The 20,300-nt window shown below is 41.0% G+C and overlaps 1 protein-coding gene across 1 annotated transcript; it reads right to left on the bottom strand.

Moving 5' to 3' along the window:
• Positions 1 to 3,659: 3,659 nt before the first annotated feature.
• Positions 3,660 to 20,300, bottom strand: LOC134405614 (vomeronasal type-2 receptor 26-like). Its single transcript, XM_063136855.1, has 6 exons — positions 20,092 to 20,300; positions 17,907 to 18,198; positions 14,568 to 14,795; positions 9,895 to 10,021; positions 5,059 to 5,964; positions 3,660 to 3,874 (listed from the first exon to the last, which is right to left on the bottom strand). The coding sequence occupies exons 1-6, from the start codon at positions 20,298 to 20,300 to the stop codon at positions 3,660 to 3,662; spliced, it is 1,977 nt and encodes a 658-aa protein (XP_062992925.1).

Raw genomic sequence — 20,300 nt, 5'->3', positions numbered from 1 at the left:
CCAAAACTGTAGTCAGATTTTTTATCCTGGAGGAGGACAGTTCATCCCTGCCACGGTGCTGCCACAATTATCACATGGAATTCCAGGGTGGATTTTAGGTTTCTTTTCTTCCTGTTTTTGAACAAATACTTTCATCCTGTTTGCACCAACTCTTTCATGCACCTATGTTCAGCCCTTGAGCAATTCTATGGCTGTAGGCTGGGCTTCCATCAGTGGAATGTACTGCTTTGTGTTCGGCATTCAGATACTGGCTAAAACTGGCTTGTGCGATCTCTGAATCAGGATATGTGTCCCTCCACTGGGAAGATAACTGCACTGGTCAGTGGTGTAAATCTTTTTCTTTTCTTTTACTTTTTTTAAAAAATAATAATAATAAAGTTACATTGATGACATTACAACAAGTGTGGTGGTTGTGTCTTCATGATGAATATGTATACTTGCAAGAATATATTGGGCAAAACTTTCCATTGTCTATATTGTATGAATACATTAGGAGGGGAGAGAGGGGGACCTGTTTGTCTGTCTGAAAGTGCTGAAAGGCAGTGGGGGGGATAAAGATTTACTCCCTGACCAAACCTTTACTTTAGAAAAGTTATTACTTGCTGGAGTTGGAACCAGGTACATTTAATACCATTTAACTTTTCTTTTAACTTATTGTCATTAATTACTCACCAGTTATCTATCAAGTCTCTCAAGCGATAGATACCCTCCCCACAATCTGTGCATATTTATCTCCATGTCCAATAAAGGGATGGTCCAGGAAAGGTAGCATTGGAGATTCTGATGGGGAAAGAAATACTGACCATTTTTTTCCAGATAACAAAGTTGAGGCACGTGAATGGATTGGAGATTCATTTATTGGTCACCCAGGAAGGATTTAGAAAGGGGACAGAAGATATTGTAGGTTATTGGGAGACCACTTCCATGAGGACCCATGGAATTCCAGTGGTCTAAATCAATCAGAGATAAACTACAGACATTGGGTTTCTCTGATGACTTTCTTTGAATGAAAGATTCTTCTGAAGTAAAATCTATTCTTGCACTCCGTATCAAAGATATTGATATTCAATATTTGTTATCCGATGCCCATACTATCTGTTGCCCAACTTACTTAGGTTTGAGTTGTGCAAAATACCTGGAAAACTTGACTATACCTAGAAATTGGATAACTTTTTCTAAACTCAGGTTTAACACAATACTGTATGCTCTAATGGGTGGTCACATCAAGATAATTCCTTACTAATCAACTCTGCCCATGTGGTGATAAAGTGATAGAGTCTTTATCTCATATATTGCTTTGTTTTGTAACTATTATGGTAGTCCCAAGCCAGACAGGATTTATTTACCCTAGCGAGAGCAAAAGCTTAGTGAATATTTTTTGTTTATATATGACTCAGAAAAGTGAGTACAACAATATTGGTAAATCCCTCCCAGAAGAGTTTGATGTAAGCAAACATAGCTATCACTGAGCTTGCTACAATTTTTTTACCACAGTCCAGTAGGCAGGAGATACTGAAACTCCCCAAGGAACAACTTCAGGATGCACTTTGCGATCAAACGATCCAGCTGACTCCTTTGTAAAAATAGCAACAAACACAGGCGTTGTTGAAAAAAGATGTAATTTTGTGGAATTAAAAAGAGAAACGTTAAAGGGAAAGAAGAAGTGCTGGGCAAATGCCTAACCAAGAACTCTGAGAAGAGTATCAAAGTTTCAGCAAAAGTTCTTCAAGATCAGAATTTATTGGAAAAACAGCTCAGTTCTATCAACAGTACACTGATCTCATTAACATCTACAAATTGTTCAGCAGAGAGTATAGGACAAGTAACCTTGATATGTATACAGATGCCCTGAAGAAAATGATTCCAGCTTTTTTCTCAGGCAAGAGGTTGAACTATGCTCGATGGATGACGGTGTACTTCCTGAAACTTTTCAACCTAGGAACCGAATCCCCTGAAGTCATATATGCACTTTCTCAAGGCGGTCTAGGCATAAAGCATTCTGTAGGGTACCAGTTGACATGGCACTAGAGCAGACTGTGAATGCGGACGCTGCTTCAAGATTTGCAGGTATCACAGCATTTGCAAACTCAGTATCTGCTAGAGCCCAATGGAAGATCACAAAACCATGAGTGAGCAGTAATGAGTGTGCGCTAAAACACTCATCTGATGGCTCTCATTGTCAGCTTTTAATGGTCTATTTGCTGCTTTTATAGATCTAAAATCTAATTTTGAATCGATCTCAAGGGATAAGCTCTGTTCCTCTAGCATTGATACAATATTACTTTACTTAATTATGCATCTATATCAGAACACTGCTGTCAGCATCTAATAATGCCAAAACTGTAGTGTGCTTTTTTATTATTATTATCCTAGAGGAGAACAGCTCATCCGTGCTGCACTCTGAGTTTTTAAGGCCAAGGTGCTGCCACAATTATTGCATGGAAATCCAGTGTGGATTTTAAGTTTTTCTCCTGTTTTTGAACAAATACTTTCATCCTTTGTGCGCCAATGTTTTCGTGCACCTAATGTTGTGCCATCAGCAGATCTATGGCTGGAGGTTGGGCTTTCATCAGTGGAAAGTACTGCTTTGTGTTCGGCATTCTGATGTTGGCTAAAACTGGTTTATGCAATCTCTGAATCAGGATTTGTGTCCTTCCACTCGGAAGATAACTAAACTGGTAAGTGGTCTAAATCTCTTTCTTTTCTTTTTAGATGAGACATATTGCACTATCTTAAATAAATTCCCATGAAGGACCTCTGACTGGTATGTGACTTACATACTGGCCGATACAGAACTGGTTGCAAAATTTTCATTTTCCATTTAGTAAGGGAGAATTTGGAAACCCGTGAGGAAGATTGATATAACACAGTAAAGGGAAGGAAATTGATTCAAATTTTCTAAGTGTGTGCTTGCCCATGTTCCCCAGCAACTGGTGCACATAGGCTTACAGCCTCTGATACTGGAGGAAGCAGAGAGCCATCAAGACTAGTAGCCATTTATAGCCTTCTCCTCCAGAAATGTGCCTCTCCCCACCCCCTTTAAAGGTATCCAGATTGGTGGTCACTGGTCATCATTTTATCTTGTGGTAGCAAATTCCATAATTTGATGATGCACTCTATGAAGAAGTACATCTTTATTTTCCAAGAATCTCCCACCAATCACCTTCATGGGATGACCCCAGGTTCTGGTATTTTGAGGGAGGGAGAAAAATGTTTTCTTATTCACGTTCTCCATACCGTGCCTCATTGATCAGCCCCGCTACACATGGGGAGTGTGGAGGACCCGGGAGTGAGCGCTGCACCTCCCATTGATCTCTGGGTTGTCGTGGAACCATGGGAAAAACTGAGAAAATGCCCATTCCAGTTATCCCAGGACAACTGAGAAGTTATCTCTGGTTGATCATGGGATCATCTGTGGGTTCATCTACACCATGCAGGATGTTGCACTATGAAAGTGGTGTATAAAAGGCAGGAGCCACACCAAACAGGTTATAGCTGTATGAAAGCGTTATATGTCAATGGGACCCAACAGTTGTCAGTGCATTTCAGTACCACTATGAAGAAGTAGTGTGGCTCCTGCTTTTTATAAACCACTTTCATACCACTTTCATAGTGCAATATCCTGCATGGTACAGATGAGGCCTAAGTGTCATTTTGACTCACAGGGATGACCTTGAGCTGACCCTGGGATAAATGGCTGGTTTAGACACAGCCTCTTTATCCTCAGTGAATCTACCACTACTAATGTTTGTCATTCCATGTAATCTAGATGAAAGCACATAGAGGAAGAAGAAGGTCAGGATGTAATTACTTTGCCCTCTTAGCATCTGCAGCTTTAGGATTTCATCCAATTCGTAGAGGAAGAAGATTGAGGCTGCAAGACACAGGAAAGATCAAGGTGCAGGGGCTACATCATAAGCGAGCACAAGATCACGGTGGACTCTAAAGCATGTTGCTGATGTGAAGGCTGTTTGTTTTGAGTTAAAATTTATATGCTTTTTGCTGTATAAGTAAACTTGAAAGTATCGTAATTCTTGTCTTAGAAAGTTATTTTTATCATGCAGTTTTATGCACCAGCTCTATAATACATTACAATTAGGAAGAGATAGGTTAAACTCATCTGATTCCATTCCCTTAAAAGGGATTATGGTTTGAAATCAGAAGATGATATGACTGTGGTGCCCACATATATTTATCTGAGAATTCGTCCTTGACTGTAGCTACTACTGTGGATAATTTTTTTTAAAAGTTTCTGAATTCATTTTTTTAAAAAAAAAGTTTTAAAAAAGAACTGCTGAAAGGGAAGCAAAGGGGGGAATGGGGGTGTGTATACATTATTGATTCCTTTTAGGGCTCATCTACACCAAGCAGGATATCCCACTATGAAAGCGATATATAAAAGGCAGGAGCCACACTACTGCTTTATAGCGGTATTGAAGTGCATTGGTCTCATTGAAACATACCATATACCACTTTCATACCATTTTCATAGTGTTAGATCCTCCTTGATGTAGATGTGTCATGGGCCACAACAGATGTCAGTGTACTTCAATACCACTGTAAAGCAGTAGTGTAGCTCCTGTTTTTTATTTACCACTTTCATATTGGAATATCCTGTCTGGTGTAGATGAACCCTTAGTTAAGTCTTGATTAAATTTTCAAATTTTTATCTTAGGAGAATTAAAAGGCCTATTGGGAAGCTTTATATAGGACAGATGCTTATATATCCTGCTATATAATATATACTTACTTCTTTAGATTCCAAAGAAATTTATTTATTTATTCATCTAGCAGTATCAGTGTACGTAGTGCCGTACATAGTAAAATAATAAAATAGCAAGACCCTGCTGCAAAGGCTTACATTCTAATAAAATCACAATAAAACAATAAGAAAGGGAAGGGAATGCACCAAATAGACAAAGGGTGGAGTAAAACCAACAATATAAAAGTAAGGTCAAAATCAAGTTCTAAAAGTTTTAGAAAAAAGAAAAAGTTTTCAGCTGAGCTTTAAAAACTGTATTTGAACTGTAATAGCAAAGGATATGGACACTTACATACCTCTTCCATCTTTTCTCCTTATTAACTGTTCCCTCGTGTTAAGCTGAGGTCTCAACACTATGATGTAACATTTGGGGAAAAAGATACAAACCAACAACCCAGCACTTGAGGCTAAGATAGAAAAGATCTCCACGGCTACCATGTATTTTCCCTTGGAGCTCAGATAGGATGGAACAAAGGATAACCACACACTGCAGAAGACCAGCATGCTGAAAGTGATAAACTTGGCTTCATTGAAACTGTCAGGGAGCTTCCTTGCAAGGAAAGCCACAGTGAAACTCACCATTGCCAGGAAACCCATGTAGCCCAGAACACAGCAAAACAGAGTCACAGACTGTTCGTTACACTGTAGTACAATTTCTTTAGCCACTGAGTGCATGTCTATATCTGGGAAAGGTGGAGAGGTGGCCAGCCAGAAGGTAGAGATGCTTGCTTGGATGAGGGAGCAGAAAAGAACAATGGAGATGGCCAGTCTTTTCCTCAACCACTTCCTCATCCTGGACCCTGGTTTGGTGGCCATGAAAGCCAGAACCACCGTGATGGTTTTTGCCAGCACACAAGAAACAGCCACTGAGAAGATGAGCCCAAAAGTCGTTTGTCGGAGGAGACAGGTCACCTTATGAGGACAGCCAATAAACAGCAATGCACAAAGAAAGGAGAGAAGGAGGGAGATGAGAAGAGTGTAGGTGAGGTCCCGGTTGTGGGCTTTGACAATGGGAGTGTTGTGGTGCTTCATAAAGGTTCCCAGTATCAGAGCTGTAGTCAATGAAAAGGAGACAGCAAAAGAGGCTAAAGTAAATCCTAAAGGTTCTTCATAAGATAAGAAGGTTACAGTCTTGTGAATGCAGGCATCCTGTTTTTCGTTTGGATAGTTTTCCTCAGTGCATTTATGGCAGTCATCCATGTCTGAAAAAGAAAGGATGTGGTCTTATGCAATCTCTTTATTAGAACCAACCCAATTGCCCCATAGATTGTGCAATCTTCTTTAGTGGCTGGGAGGCCAAGTTCATTAGGCTAGGAGGTGTTAAAGGCAAGCTGGTGATAATTGGGGGGGGGGGGGCGGTGAGGGAAACAGAGTTGTTCTGACCTTGTGGCCATGAGGTCTGCAGAATAGACTCAGTGTTTTCTTTTAAAAAAGTGATTAAATAGTGCATGAGTCACTCATAAGTGTTGCAGTATAAGATGACACCTTGCATTCTAGTAGGGATGTGCTCCGCTTCTAATCGGACCGTAGAAGCAGGAGCGGAGCGGGGGGCTTCGCCTGCCCTTAAGGCGGAGGCGAAGAGGATTGGGGGGCCGGCGGAGCGTGGCAAAGAGGATCGAGGTGAAGGCGGATCCTTCGCCTCGATCCGGAGCTCCGCCGGAAAGGTAAGTGGGGTTTACCGGGCCCTGCCGCTGTCGCCCATGCGGCGACGGCGGCAGGGCCCGGTAATCCCCCCCGCCCTCCTCTCCCTTACCTGCCTCCGTCCGCGGTCCGTCAGCGTCTTCAATTGAGCCCATGGTTCAAGCAGGAAGTCTGGGCCGCTTGCGGCCCAGACTTCCTGGTGGAACCGCAGGCTCAATTGAAGACGGCGACGGACCACGGACGGAGGCAGGTAAGGTCCCCCTCTCCCTCGGTCCCTTACCGGGCTCTGCCGCCATCGCCGCATGGGCGGCGATGGCGGCAGGGCCCGGTAACCCCCCTATGGGGGGGGAAACAGAGCTCCGATCCGGATCCAGAGCTCCGAGCAGAGCGGAGTGGGCATAGGCGGAGTGGGGGCAGGGCGGAGCGGCCCGATCCGAAAATGGCGGATCTGAAAGTGAAGCGGAGTGGGGGGGTCCGTGCACACCCCTACATTCTATTGTCCCCAATTCTGAAAACATAAAGGCCATCTGCAGCTCAGAATTATCACTCTGCTTGGACAAAATACACAGGTCCCAGGGCAGGGAGAGCAGGAATAAAAGGAATCTTAACACTATTTATATTCGCAGAAATCAGTTGAACCCAATTGTGTAGTATTATGCAGCTGTTGGTGGGTATGTAGCCCTTCGAATGTAAAATTTCTCTTCAATTCTACTGTGGTCAGTGATGGCAACCAGCTACACAGTAACCAATGGTTACTAACCATCCATTTGTACAGTGATTGTTGCAACATAGTTCATGTCATTTTCTCAGCCAATATATTTGTGTGAGATATTCCCTACTGTTCTATTATTTAGAGATACACAGCTGTGCATCCTGAGTTAAGGTTCAAAATGAAAAACAAACAAACAGGTTCCAGCATTGTAAAGAGGAATTGGGGTGGTTGGACATTCTAACCTTAATAAAACCAAAACAGTTTCACCAATCTTTCTGCAGTTTACACATGCCAGAAAGAAATGCCTATTGCATATAAACCAACAATTTTACAAAGATTGGTTAAAGATTGAGGGAGGAAGGGCATTTAAGAGAAAAAGGCCCTCAGTCGCATGGAAGTGTTTCTGAAAAAGTATTGGCAACCATTTGTGCCCTGCTCTGGTGGGCCCACAATAATTGCCACATGTTAATCATTGCCATTTCTCTATTCCCTTTCTAATCTACTTGCTTTCATTTAAATAATATATATATATATATATATATATATATATATATATTCTTATTTGGAATATATTATTTCAAATAAATTATTTGGAATTATTATTTGGAATTATAATTATTTGGAATAATATATTATTTGGAAGAATATATTTGGAAGAATATATTATTCTTATTTTATCTTATATTTTCTTATTCTGGCTGGTTTCTGTAAACCGCCCAGAGAGCCCTGGCTATGGGGCCGGTATATAAGTATAATAAATAATAATAATAATTTTAAAATATTTTATTGCTAATAAAAGCCTATGGAAGCTCATAATGTGGCACTCAGAATGTTGAGGGTGGGGGAGGGTAGGGGTAGGGTATTCACTTACATCTGGAGTAAAAGCAGCAGCAGCTGTGAATTCCTGGAACGTGTGTGTGTGTGTGTGTGTGTGTGTTCGTGGACAAGAATTCCCCTCAGTGTGACCAGACTCTTCCACATGGCAGCTATGGTATTCAATTGGAGTGGAACTTTAGTTCATAGGCAGGCCTGGCTTTCCTTGAGGAAAGGGAGTTTTGTTGCCTGATGTCTGAGAAGCAGACTCAGCCTGGCTCTTGCCTCCCTTTTGAGAGAAGAAGAGTCCTCTTGTCTCTTTTGAACACATTTTCCCTTGGCTTTGAGACTATTTTGGTCTACCTTTTCCCAAGCCCAGTTTCTCTGACTGAGGCACCTGGCTCCTAATCAGCATGGTACAGTTTTTGCGCCTTAAAACTCTGTTGCTGGCAGAGATGCAAAACTTACATCAATAATTAGAGAAAAGTCAACATCTATGTTTTTAACGGAATGGAAACCGTTTATAGATTTTTTGCAAGAACAAGAAAAAAATGAGTTATTCATCTGTGGATTCATTGATTGAGAAGAAAACATTAAGATAAAAGAATGAAAGAAGGGAATTGGGATTTTTGTAATGGTAGATTAAGAAAAATAGGGTTATTTATTGGGCCATGGAGAAAATAGGAAGTCATTTTTATGTTTTAAGTGTTATTTGTTTTTTAATTTTGTATATGTTGCAATGATAGGAGTTGTAGTCCAACTTGCAATGACAGGAGTTGTAGTCCAACACCTTTGGAGAGCATCAGGTTGAGGAAGGGCTGCTCTAAAAGAAGAGAAGTAGGTGACCCTAAGCAATTTTTCCTCAGAATCCCAAAACCGCACAGTCACCTCAGAATATCATTATCTCAATCCTGTCCTCATGGCTTATCTGATTAGGGAGAATGACAATTTCACTTGCACTTTCTGCCTCCTTAGGGACGGTGTGGTGTTGAGGCTCGTGAAGCTTAACTTCCAATTTTCCTGCTTCTTGGTGCTTGTCTGAAAGCTGAATTACTCTTTGGCTGCTGGGGATTTTGTCTAGCAAACTGCATGAATGGCTGTCCCTGTTAATATGTGACTACCTTGTTCTTCATTAGTTGAAGCTTCTTAACAGTGTTCGAAGAGTCACCAAAGCATATTTGAAAGATGTGTTAACTACTTAATAATAATAATAATAATAATAATAATAATAATAATAATAATAATAATATTTATTTACTTATTTATTTCTTACCTGCCTCTTACTTTGGATCAAGTAAAGATCAGATACATAAAATTAATTAAAAGAACATATAAAATCAATACAGCATTAAAATAACACTCAACATTTCTTAAGAATTCTTGTTTTAACATTCATCTAAGTAGGCGTGCTGGAAGAGATTAGTCTTTATGGCTGTTTTAAACAAAGACAGTGTGTGTAGTTGATGAATCTCCTCTGGCAGGTCATTATCACCAGAACCTCCCCTCAATTGGATACTCAGAATGCTTTTGTCATTGCTATTTGCTGGATTTATTTAGTCCTTCCAGTGATACTGCGGGTATTTCTACACAAGGCTAGAAGTCTCCACCCTTATCGAGGCTTCTGTCTCCAGATTGCTTGCAGAATTAATAGACTCCGTTTCACAAATTTTCATCTTTCTATATGTTTCATGATCCAGTCACAAGATGTTCTTCATGTTTTATTATACATCGACTGGATGGCGCTGTCATATAGTTGCACAATAGCAAGTTCCCGGAAATTCACGGGAAATTTATCTCATGTGAAAGTCTTATTGCATGTTCTGGGATTAGAATAAAGCTGCTGTAATATTGCGGGGGGGGGGGGGGACAGGACGGACGTATGATGAATAGATTATTTTAAACATTTCTTTGGATTATAGCTATTCTGTTCTTATAATTCTGTAATATATCTATATCTATATCTTACCCTCCTGGTTTGAAATTTTCCCTTCTGGACATGGGATGCAATCGTAGCAGCAAAATGGCTTCCCCTCCTTCATTTTCTTGTGAGAACCAGGTTGGCAACTCTCAGTGCACTGAGAAAGAGGCCGGGACTATTTGAGAAATAGGAAAGGAACAACATAAGGAAGGAATACAAAGCTTGGAATCCATACGCTTTGAGGCCTCTTCTGTATTTTATCACAGAGACTCTGGGTGGGCCCAATTCCTCTTTAATCAGGCATTAGAGCTTCCAGTTGTTGCATTGCTTATTAACTTTACTCCTGTCTCCCCAGTGCTCTTTAATGAGGCATTAAAGCTTCCAATTGTTGCATCACTTATTAATTTTACTGCTGCCTTTGCACTGTGTTTAATATTTTAATGTTTTGTTGGTTTAACATTTTAATTCATTTTTAAAAAAACAAAACAAAAAAACACCCATCTCCTGTGTCCTGGCATGTGGGCATGGGGAGGCTGTTGTGGGTGAGGCCTAAGAGGAGATGTGCCCAGTTGCCATTGGTTGACAATATGGTGGCACCATTGGTTGGGTGGGGTGGATGTGCCTTTATTAGCCTGCGGCACCCTTTCCCCCACCTTTTCTTGTTTGCGGCTGCAATGAGAAAGAATACCACAGTGCTTACCTTCCTAGCACGAAAGCAAGGGCACAAATCCAAGGAGCTAGATGAAGTTTGGCTGATACAGAATCTGGGTGGAGCTGTCAGGGAGGATCATGAGGCTACTCGTGCTGCATCCTGGTGCCCAGCTGGGCACCGCCCACATGGTGCAACCAAGCGTCCTCTGAGTAACGGGCTTAGATGCCTTGAGGTTTGATTGGGAAGGCCAATAGGTCTTTTTCCAGTAGGTCCATTTGGGCCGGGGCATGAGCCATCCCAGAGGATTTCCCCCATTAATTCAGGAGACATTAGGGTGGCACTGGGGCAGAAGAGCATTCCATAGGCCTTCCTGGGAAGGTGATGATAAGGGTCCTGGGAATACATCTGGCCAGGAGCCTGGGGATTAAGGCACAGGAATGGGTAAAGGAGAGAGGGTACTAGGCAGTTTGGTTTCACTTATAATCCCCTTCCCCTGTTATTGATTGGCCTGGTAGTCACAAACAAATAAACAAATAAAAGATTCTAAAGGGACTCTATTCACAAACAGTTTGTGGCTAGAGGATTGGACTGGGAATTGGGAGTGACAGGTTCCTGCTTTTTTGGCCCTGGAGCGATATCAAATTGTCTGGCAATTATTGATAATATAATTTAAAGGACAAATGAGATTAACAGATTGATAAAGGTGTTGCGTTATTCACAGGTATTGAATACAAACTCAAGTTTAAGGGGATATTTCTATACAGGATGCCTCCCAAAAAAAGGCCAAGGGGGAAAATGGGTAAACCCTGATAGACCAGGTTTTGGGGAAAGGTCAGATAGCGGACACATCTTGTCCAAACAGGCCCCTGCTATGGTCTCCAGGATAGGCAGGGGGGAGGCGGTTCAACACCGCCCCACTGCTGGGAATAGAATTCCAGGGGTTCATGCTCCAAGGCACCTTATAGATTCTGGCATGAATACTCCATCTGTACGAGGCTGCAATCCTGTACCAATTGCCCTAGAATTAAAGGATGGAGGGAGTCACAAGCAAGGGGGGGCAACAGCCTCCTCCAAAGGGGACCTAGCCCAGTTAAATTGGAACCACTGACACAAATATTGAAGCAGTACCCACTGCAGGACAATGTGGCCTATTTAAAGGGGGGTGGTTTACAGAAGGTTTTAGAATCCCTCTTCAGGGACAGCATTCAATACAATTTGCTAAGAACCAGAAGTCAATTCAGGGTATGGAGGGTTTGGTTAAAGCCAAGATAGAAAAGGAATTAGCATCAGCCAGGGTCATAGGCCCCTTTACCAATTTACATGTGTCACCTCTGGGGATAGTGCTTAAGGGCTCATCTACACCAGGCAGGATATTCCACTATGAAAGTGGTATGAAAGTCCTATATAAAAGGCAGGAGCCACACTACTGCTTTATAGCAGTACTAAAGTTCACTGACAACTGTTGGGGCCCATTGACACATTCTATATACCACTTTCATACTGCTATATGTTGCTTGGTGTGGCTCCTGACTTTTATATACCACTTTCATAGTGGAATATCCTGCTTGGTGTAGATGAGCCCCAAGAAAGTGCCAGGGGAATACAGGTTAATTCACAACCTGTCTTTCCCAAAGGGTGGATCAGTTGATGACACCATACCTGAACACTTATTTACAGTGTGCTACACATCATTCAGCGCAGTGGTGCCTATGGTGAGGTCTTGTGGCAAGAGGGAAAGTGTGATATAAAATCTGCTTTCAGCATCATGCCTATCCACCCCAGGGACTTTGATTCATTGGGGTTTTATTTTCAAGGGCCAGTACTATATTGATCGAACTTACCCATTGGATATTTCATTTCTTGTGCAATGTTTGAGAAGTTTAGTACGTTTCTCAAATGGTCATTGAGAGATGGAACAGGAGTCCAATGCATGATTCAATATTTAGATTTACTTTTATTCATGGGTCCAATGGACTCCATACAATGTCCTAGGTCAATGCAGGCCTTTAAGGAGTTGACCTCCGAGATTGGGGTCCCGCTAGCACATGAGAAAACAGAGGGACCTGCTTCTGTCCTTATGTTTTTGGGTATCGAGCCAGATACAGTCAATCAGTGCTCTAGATTACTGAAAGAAAAACTTGCAATAATGGCCAAGAAGATTATCGCAATCCTCCAATAGCAGAAAGTGACCCTTCACACTCTTCAGGAAGTGGTCGGTCATTTAAATTTTGCTTGTAGGGTGGTTGCCCCCTGTAGGGCATTTTTGAGGAGATTGTGCTCAGCTATGTCAGGCCTGAGAAGGCCTCATCATCGAGTACATGTCTCAAAAGTCATGAGGGGAAATATGATGGTCTGGCTTCATTTTTTGCAAGAGTTCAGTGCCATATCATTCTGGAGGCATGAATTGCTCTTGGAGGCGGAGATGCAAAAACCATAGGCTTTGGCATAATTTGACCTGATTGCTGGTGCGCCAAGAGGTATATGATGCCATTCATCAGACATAGAATGTTTTCACCCAATTGAATGCCTAGCATAGTTGCTGGCATAGAATAGGGCCCACCCGGTCTTCCTTTGCAGATCATCAATAAATGTGGCCTGAATTTTACACCATGTATACTTGCCCTGTCTCTTTATTTCCCCCTTTCCTCCTGCAAACACACACACACACATCAATTTAACATATTTTAAATGTTTAGTATACTGTTATTGTGTTGCTGTTGTTGAGTATGATATGGATTTTCAGGTTTATGATTGCATTTCACACTGTGGGCATTTGCTAGCTGGGAAGTAGGCAATTTGAATAAATTAAATGAATAAAGACATACGATTTCAGAAACACTTGAACATACTCAGTGGGCAGTACTTACATTTTTCTAGTAATCATCCAAGGCATTTGAAACTCAGTTTTCCCTATGGTCAATTTCTAATTTTAAATGGAAACAGTACATTTGACCATATGTACAAAAAACACATTTATTTATTTATTTATTACATTTTTATACCGCCCAATAGCCGAAGCTCTCTGGGCGGTTCACAAAAATTAAAACCACAGTAAAACACCCAACAGGTTAAAACACAATTACGAAATACAGTATAAAAAGCGCAACCAGGATAAAACCACACAGCAAAGTTGATATAAGATTAAAATACAGAGTTAAAACAGTAAAATTTAAATTTAAGTTAAAATTAAGTGTTAAAATACTGAGTGAATAAAAAGGTCTTCAGCTGGCGACGAAAGCAGTACAGTGTAGGCGCCAGGCGGACCTCTCTGGGGAGCTCGTTCCACAACCGGGGTGCCACAGCGGAGAAAGCCCTCCTCCTAGTAGCCACCTGCCTCACTTCCTTTGGCAGGGGCTCACGGAGAAGGGCCCCTGTAGATGATCTTAAGGCCCGGGTAGGTACATATGGGAGGAGGCGTTCCTTCAGATAACCTGGCCCCAAACCGTTTAGGGCTTTAAATGTCAATACCAGCACTTTGAATTGGGCCCAGACCTGGACTGGCAGCCAATGAAGCTGGAAAAGGACTGGCGTGATGTGATCTCGCCAGCCAATCCACATGGATCTTTTCATCTGGAAACTCTTATATAAGGGTTTTCCAAGTCACATCATTGACTTGTCCAGAGCTAGAGTGAATGCTACCAGCAGACAGTCTGTGTTTGAGCCCCATGCTGGAACAAGGAGCAACAAATGGTTTTGGTCTCTAGGATTTAACCATCTTTCACAGTGAATAAAACACATTATCTACAAGCACTGACATTCAGTCCAGGATGTACCAAGTTTCACTCACTTTCCAATCTTGGATTTCACATGACCTGTAATTTATGTGAAAGATTTGTCTAAAAACATTCAAAATATAACTAACATCTCATTAAAAAAAATTGCAGCAATTTCTTGGGGAATTAAGTTATTGGGAGAGCAGAACCATGTGGCTCTACATTTATTTCTTCAACTCAAACATTATCTTTCTTTTGTAAGTGTTTATTATTGTACACTAAAGTTATGATAAACATCAGTACAGCTGCTGATTTATAACAGGGTCTCTTTCCAAATACCTGACATTGGAGCATACCTGATTAAACCAGCCATGCCATGATATGGCATCTTCATCAATAGTGAATGCTTGACCTTGGGGAGCCTCAGGATCCATTCTCCCTACTCTCACCCTATGGAATGAATGGTTGGAGAAGATAATCCAATTGATCACATCCAATCCAGCAACTAGCTCCCCATTCTGGTTGAAGGAAACTTTGTCCCCTGCACTGTTATTAAATGAGACCAATTTTAGAAATGGTTGAAGCTGAAAAAGAAATGGCAAGGATTTAGAAAAGACTGAATTTAGGTATTTATGGGTCAAAAGGGGCATAACTTGAAATCAGTATCTACTATGCACATGATTTTTTTTAATCTTTACTTTGGTGTCAGGGCTCCAATTTGGATCTTAAAAGCTGCTTACCCTTGTCCTATGGTTCTGATCTAGATCAGTCCTCTTGCACCTTCTGTAGAGCAGAAACGTCTCTCTCTCTGTGAATTGCAGCAACTAGATACTGTATGTCAGTTTTGAAACTCATATTAAAGTCTAATGGTACCAGGAGAATGAGATTCTGGCTTGCTTATTTTTCAGCTGGGTGAAGGCCCTGGTTTGCCCTGGGATAAATGGCACACTGGCCAAGGAGTGCCTCTGGTAGCCAGTCACCCCATTAGTCAGAGGATTTATGGAGGCTGGTGCATGTGTGAAGTCCATTGAGAATGACAATGTTCAAGAACCATGATTTCTAAGCCACTGTGTTTCAGTTGCAGCCTATCTCCAATTCATTCTTCTCTTTGATATTTATGTAGTACTTATAGTGTTTAGTGTTTTTGAAGTTCTAAGTGCTTGGTAACCTTTGGTGATGGCAACAGCATCCCCAATGGGTTTGAAGCTCAGTGACGAGGGTAATGTTACCTAAAATATATCCCTATTACATAATTTTACACAATTTTAACACAAAATGGCAGCTTAGTGAGGGAATGGGCAGCTGCATGCCACTTACCAGAGGCCCTGGGACCACCCAGTGCCTCATCACATGTGGCAAGAAGGTTTGGGCAGCCAGCATGTGTATGGAGCATAGCACAAATGGGGTGTATGTTCCACTGATTTTTACCTTGCCCAAATGACATCAAAGTGGAAATTGATAAAGAAGTATCCTTCAAAATCTAATTGAAGGAAGATGATTTTTGTAGTTAGTACCCAAAGAATCTGTAGATTATTGAAAGAAAGGTTGAACATACCTGATTTTTGCCACCATAGCTTGTATATTAGAAGAAGGGGAAAAACCCACCCTCTTAGCTCAGGTTGCCTCCCCCCACAATAACTTTGTACCTGTGGTCAGTACCTGGCTTGCCCAACCTTAACGCCAGCCCTGGAGAATGCTTCTGGGGAACTGCTCATCCTATATGATCCAGAGATTACATGAGAGGATACTATGCGAATCCGTAAAATTACAACCTACACTAGTCATAATATATATTCCAAAAGCATAATGGCTGACTTAAATAAGGAACGTTCTATTATTTCTAGTTCAGGCAAGGGAAGGAAGATGAAAATATAAAGAAGACTGTTGGGGGAGAATAAAACAAAATGTTCAGTGCCCTGTTATATGAGGAAGGTGAGTCCATTACCTGCCCAAATTGTAGATTGTTAAGTTTGGGTTTGACTCCATCTATAAATGAACTATGTTCATCTCTTGAAGAAGAGATGGCATGATGCAGGGCATGGGCCACAGCATAGACAGCGTTGTAGATGCTATAGCTGTGTCCAATCATGTTGATTTCAAAGAATGATGCAGGAAGGCTCTCCAGCTTCTCCTGCCCTGTGCAAATGTCCCCATTCACCTCCCCCACAATGCTATTTGGGAATACACAGCCAAAGGCGTGTTGCCAGAAATCCCTGATAAAACCATCTTCTTTAGAGGTAAAAGGGTTTCTGCTCTCAAGAAACTGCTGAAATCCTGGTAGGTCACTGGAGTGGATTCTTAAGGATATAGTGCCATGGAATATTCCTGCATCCCAATTCTTTTGTAGGACAAATGAAGTGAACTCCATCTGCGCTGTTGTTATAGATACTTTCCCTTTCACTTCCTTTGACATGACCTCTTGTTCTGATAGATAGGAAAAGAAGAGAAATATTGCCGTGGAATAAGATTCTCCATGGACGACAACTGCATTAGCTTTGCTGTTCATCACTTCATCATGTATTTTTGCTCCCTGTTTAAATGCGTCATTAAGTTCATTGTCAAAACTCAGTTTGGGGACTCTTTCTATGAAGGCAAAACAGACTCCCCTCTTAGAAAACAGTGGAATGACAATTTGTAGAAATCTTTCTCCATTATCATTATCCATAACGCCAATCCCTATCCACGTCCACCCGAAATGGAGAAGTAAAGAGAGAATCCCCTCATACTGAAGGCATTCCTGAGGGGCCAACTGGTAGAAGGGAAGGCCTGGAGTTTTTGTGTTCATCACCGGAGCAGGGCCATAGATCAGCTAAGGAGAGATTTTGGGTAGAGGGAAAGGAAATCATAGCAGCAAATTATAAAATCATTTCATTTTTAAATATATACATACACAATGGGTATCCGGTTGGGAGCATAATGCTTGGTTAGATCACAGCCTGATCTAAGAAAATACTGATTATCTTTAGCCATCTGGCTAGTTCAAGGATAACAGTCTCAGTGGAAGGATCAATATCATGACCGAATATATCTCCCAGGACATAGGGTTGGATCCAGTCTTAGTTATATTTAACAGTTAAACCTATCGATTTTAATGGAACCTATAGAAATCCAGATAAGCTTACATCCCATTTTTTTCAATGGGTCTAATTTAAATATGACAATGTCCAGTTCCAATTAATTGATGAGTAAAACAGAGAGAGATTACTGGTTCTGATGCCACCCAGCTATAGAGCTGTACGTGCATGTTTCTCAACAAATAACTGGGAGGATCTTGACGGCCAAACAACATGTGACATTATTTCCCACATCCCCCCACAGGCCAGAACTGCATGGAGGGGAGCTCCCATTAGCTCCAGTGCTTTAGTGTGTGTATGGGGGAGGGGTTAATGGCTTTTGTTCCTAAAAGAGTTGCAATGAAACCTAGTCATGCAGAAGTCGATTCTGCAGACACTGTTATCAATACAAATGCAATGAGTAGTATTCAAAGTATCCATGCACCATGGCTATCCAATGAACAAAGGAAATAAACAGCAACAATTGCATTTTATTTATGAATATATGTATATATTCGTAGCCAGCATGTGATATTCATAAACAATGCACCCACTTCTGCCCCCAAACAACAAAATGTAACTGGAAAGGAAAGGGAAAGGGTGAGTGTTGTGGCAGATTCTCATGCTCTACAAAAAACCTACCTGTGGAGTCTTATAGGTATCCAAGATATTTGCCACATATAGGGAGATTTCAGCATCCAGTCCCCCAATAACTGCTGTTAATGTATTCTGGATATCACAAACATAGTTAGGTACAACGTTTTCCAGTGTAGTCAACAGTAGCATTGTGGCATGATAGGTCTTCCTTGCATTGTCACAGCTATCATAGATGTGGAAGCCCAAGGTGATATTGGGTAAGATCTCAGGATTTTCATTGATTTCTTTTATTGCAAACACCAAGGCCAGGATGTGCTGGTAATGCTTAGGAAATACCCTACAACAGAAGTTGTACTATGAAACCGCAGGGTTTTCCACATATACATTAATTATCACCACTGTGCTCCACATCATCATCATCATTAGTCGTATTACAGAATTTAAATGCAATCTTTCTTCTACCCTTATGTCCAAGAGTACACCACTACACTAGGAAGAAAAGCAAACTACATCAGTGCTCATCTTCAGCACACCACTATTCTTACCATTTCTGGGAAGGAACCTTTTAATAGAAGGATTCCTACTGTGAAGCAACATCTTTTGAATGTGCTCTTTAACATCTACAGAGATACACTGATAATGTCTGGATTTAGTCATACTTGAAGTAGACCTATTGAAATCAGTGGGACAATTTCTCAAACATGACATTCTTAAACATTATTGATTTCAATTGTCTCACTCATGTATGGCTATAACTAGATCCAACTGGAGGAACAATAAGTGGGATCCTGATATACTCAGATTAGACCCATTGAAATGAGAGGGACTGAAATCACTTGACTATCTTAAGTTCCATTAATTGTTTTTTTGTTGGATCACTTGACAATGAATATTGAATATATTTACCATTCTTTTGTTCACCAAATAGGTTTGCCAGGAAGCTTCAAAGAGATAAAGTATCCAAATGCAAGTCATGTACCAAAGGAAATAATTTTCTTCAAAATTCCCTTTATTGGATATGTGTGTGTGTGTGTGTGTGTGTGTGTGGCGTGTTTGTGTGTGTGTGTGGCGTGTGTGTGTGTGTGTGTGTGTATATATATATATATATATATATATATATATATATATATATATATATATATAATTACAGTCAACAGACAAGATTTGGAAACCTAGTTTAAATCTAGATATCCTCAACCAAAACATACAGTTCTGCAATGATAATTGATGTAACCTATCCCCCAAATATGGAGTCACTCATAGCTTCATCGTTCACATTTCTTCTAAGGAAAAAAAAAGTGCCATAGTGAACCATACTGATGATATTGTTATATATCAACAAATGTTTAAATTGGGCTGGTCTGTCTGGTAATGGAGCCCATAAGGGAGGAACAGTTTGCTGCCAATCTCTATAATGGATTTTACAGAAGAATTCATGTTCCACAGATTCTTCCTGATCGTTACAGGGATTTGCCCACTTTGGCCAAGAAACACCACTCTATCTTCCCAAAGTATTGAGAAGGGAGCACGTCAAATGAGGCCATATCGTATTCAACAAAACACAAATTGCTTACATCAACAGCTATCTGCAATCCATTTTAATTTGGAATACTCAAGGAATACCCATTGCACATGCCTGAGGGGAAAAGTCTTCAAACAAAATAACACAGAGGTTCTGCATTAGTATAGCTATTGCAGAATCCTATCCCTTTTGAAAAAGAAAAGGGGGTGACTGCAGAATACAATGAGCTCTTTAAGTGACCCACTTCTTCAAAGCACAATTATAATTAGATTCAGGGACATAAGGAACTAATTTAAAGCCCAAGCACTCACATTCAAAGCTTGTTCTTTGTATCTGTTTCTACTGATATAGCTGCATTTCGAACAATCCTTCCATCTCTATAGCAGCTCTTTAATGGAACCAAAATGTCATCTGAGAATTTGTATCTTTAATAGTCGCTGAAACAACTCCCACCATTGCTATAGAATAATCCAGTAAGACCCTTTTCTACAGTTTGTGACTCTCTTAGGCCTTAGCTAGACCTAAGGTTTATCCCGGGATCATCCCGGGGTCGTCCCTGCCTGCTCCCGGGATATCCTGTGTGTCATTTACATGAATAGGGATGACCCCAGGATGATCCCGGGATAAACCTTAGGTCTAGCTTAGGCCCCATACTCTGATCTTTCTGATGGCACCATAAATGGAAATAAAATGAATAACAATTCTTACACAAGTTCATCCACCATTTCTGGAGGGGGTTCTTTAGTGAAGGCTGTTGGACTGGAGACAAAGAGACCATAAGTAGCAATTCCACCAATGATGAGGTCTCCTGACTGATGATACTTGTGAAGTGGAGGGTAAGGATTTCTGACTCTACAGTTGTCAATGTCAGCTTTGCATCCCATGCAAGCAAGCACTACCAGCAGCAGGTTTACCAT

This window comes from Elgaria multicarinata, chromosome 11, assembly GCF_023053635.1.
Source record: "Elgaria multicarinata webbii isolate HBS135686 ecotype San Diego chromosome 11, rElgMul1.1.pri, whole genome shotgun sequence".
NCBI classification, from domain to species: Eukaryota; Metazoa; Chordata; class Lepidosauria; order Squamata; family Anguidae; genus Elgaria; species Elgaria multicarinata.
This window is presented reverse-complemented; position numbering and strand designations above follow the sequence as displayed.

Excerpts from the sequence above, each read along its gene's own strand:
- LOC134405614 (XM_063136855.1), bottom strand. The coding sequence starts at position 20,300 with ATGGTAAACCTGCTGCTGGTAGTGCTTGCTTGCATGGGATGCAAAGCT. Across the intron at positions 18,199-20,091 it reads GAAATGGTGGATGAACTTGT|GGTATTTCCTAAGCATTACC; the intron begins GTAAGAATTGTT and ends CTTCTGTTGTAG. Across the intron at positions 5,965-9,894 it reads GAAAATTTCAAACCAGGAGG|ACATGGATGACTGCCATAAA; the intron begins GTAAGATATAGA and ends TTTCTTTTTCAG.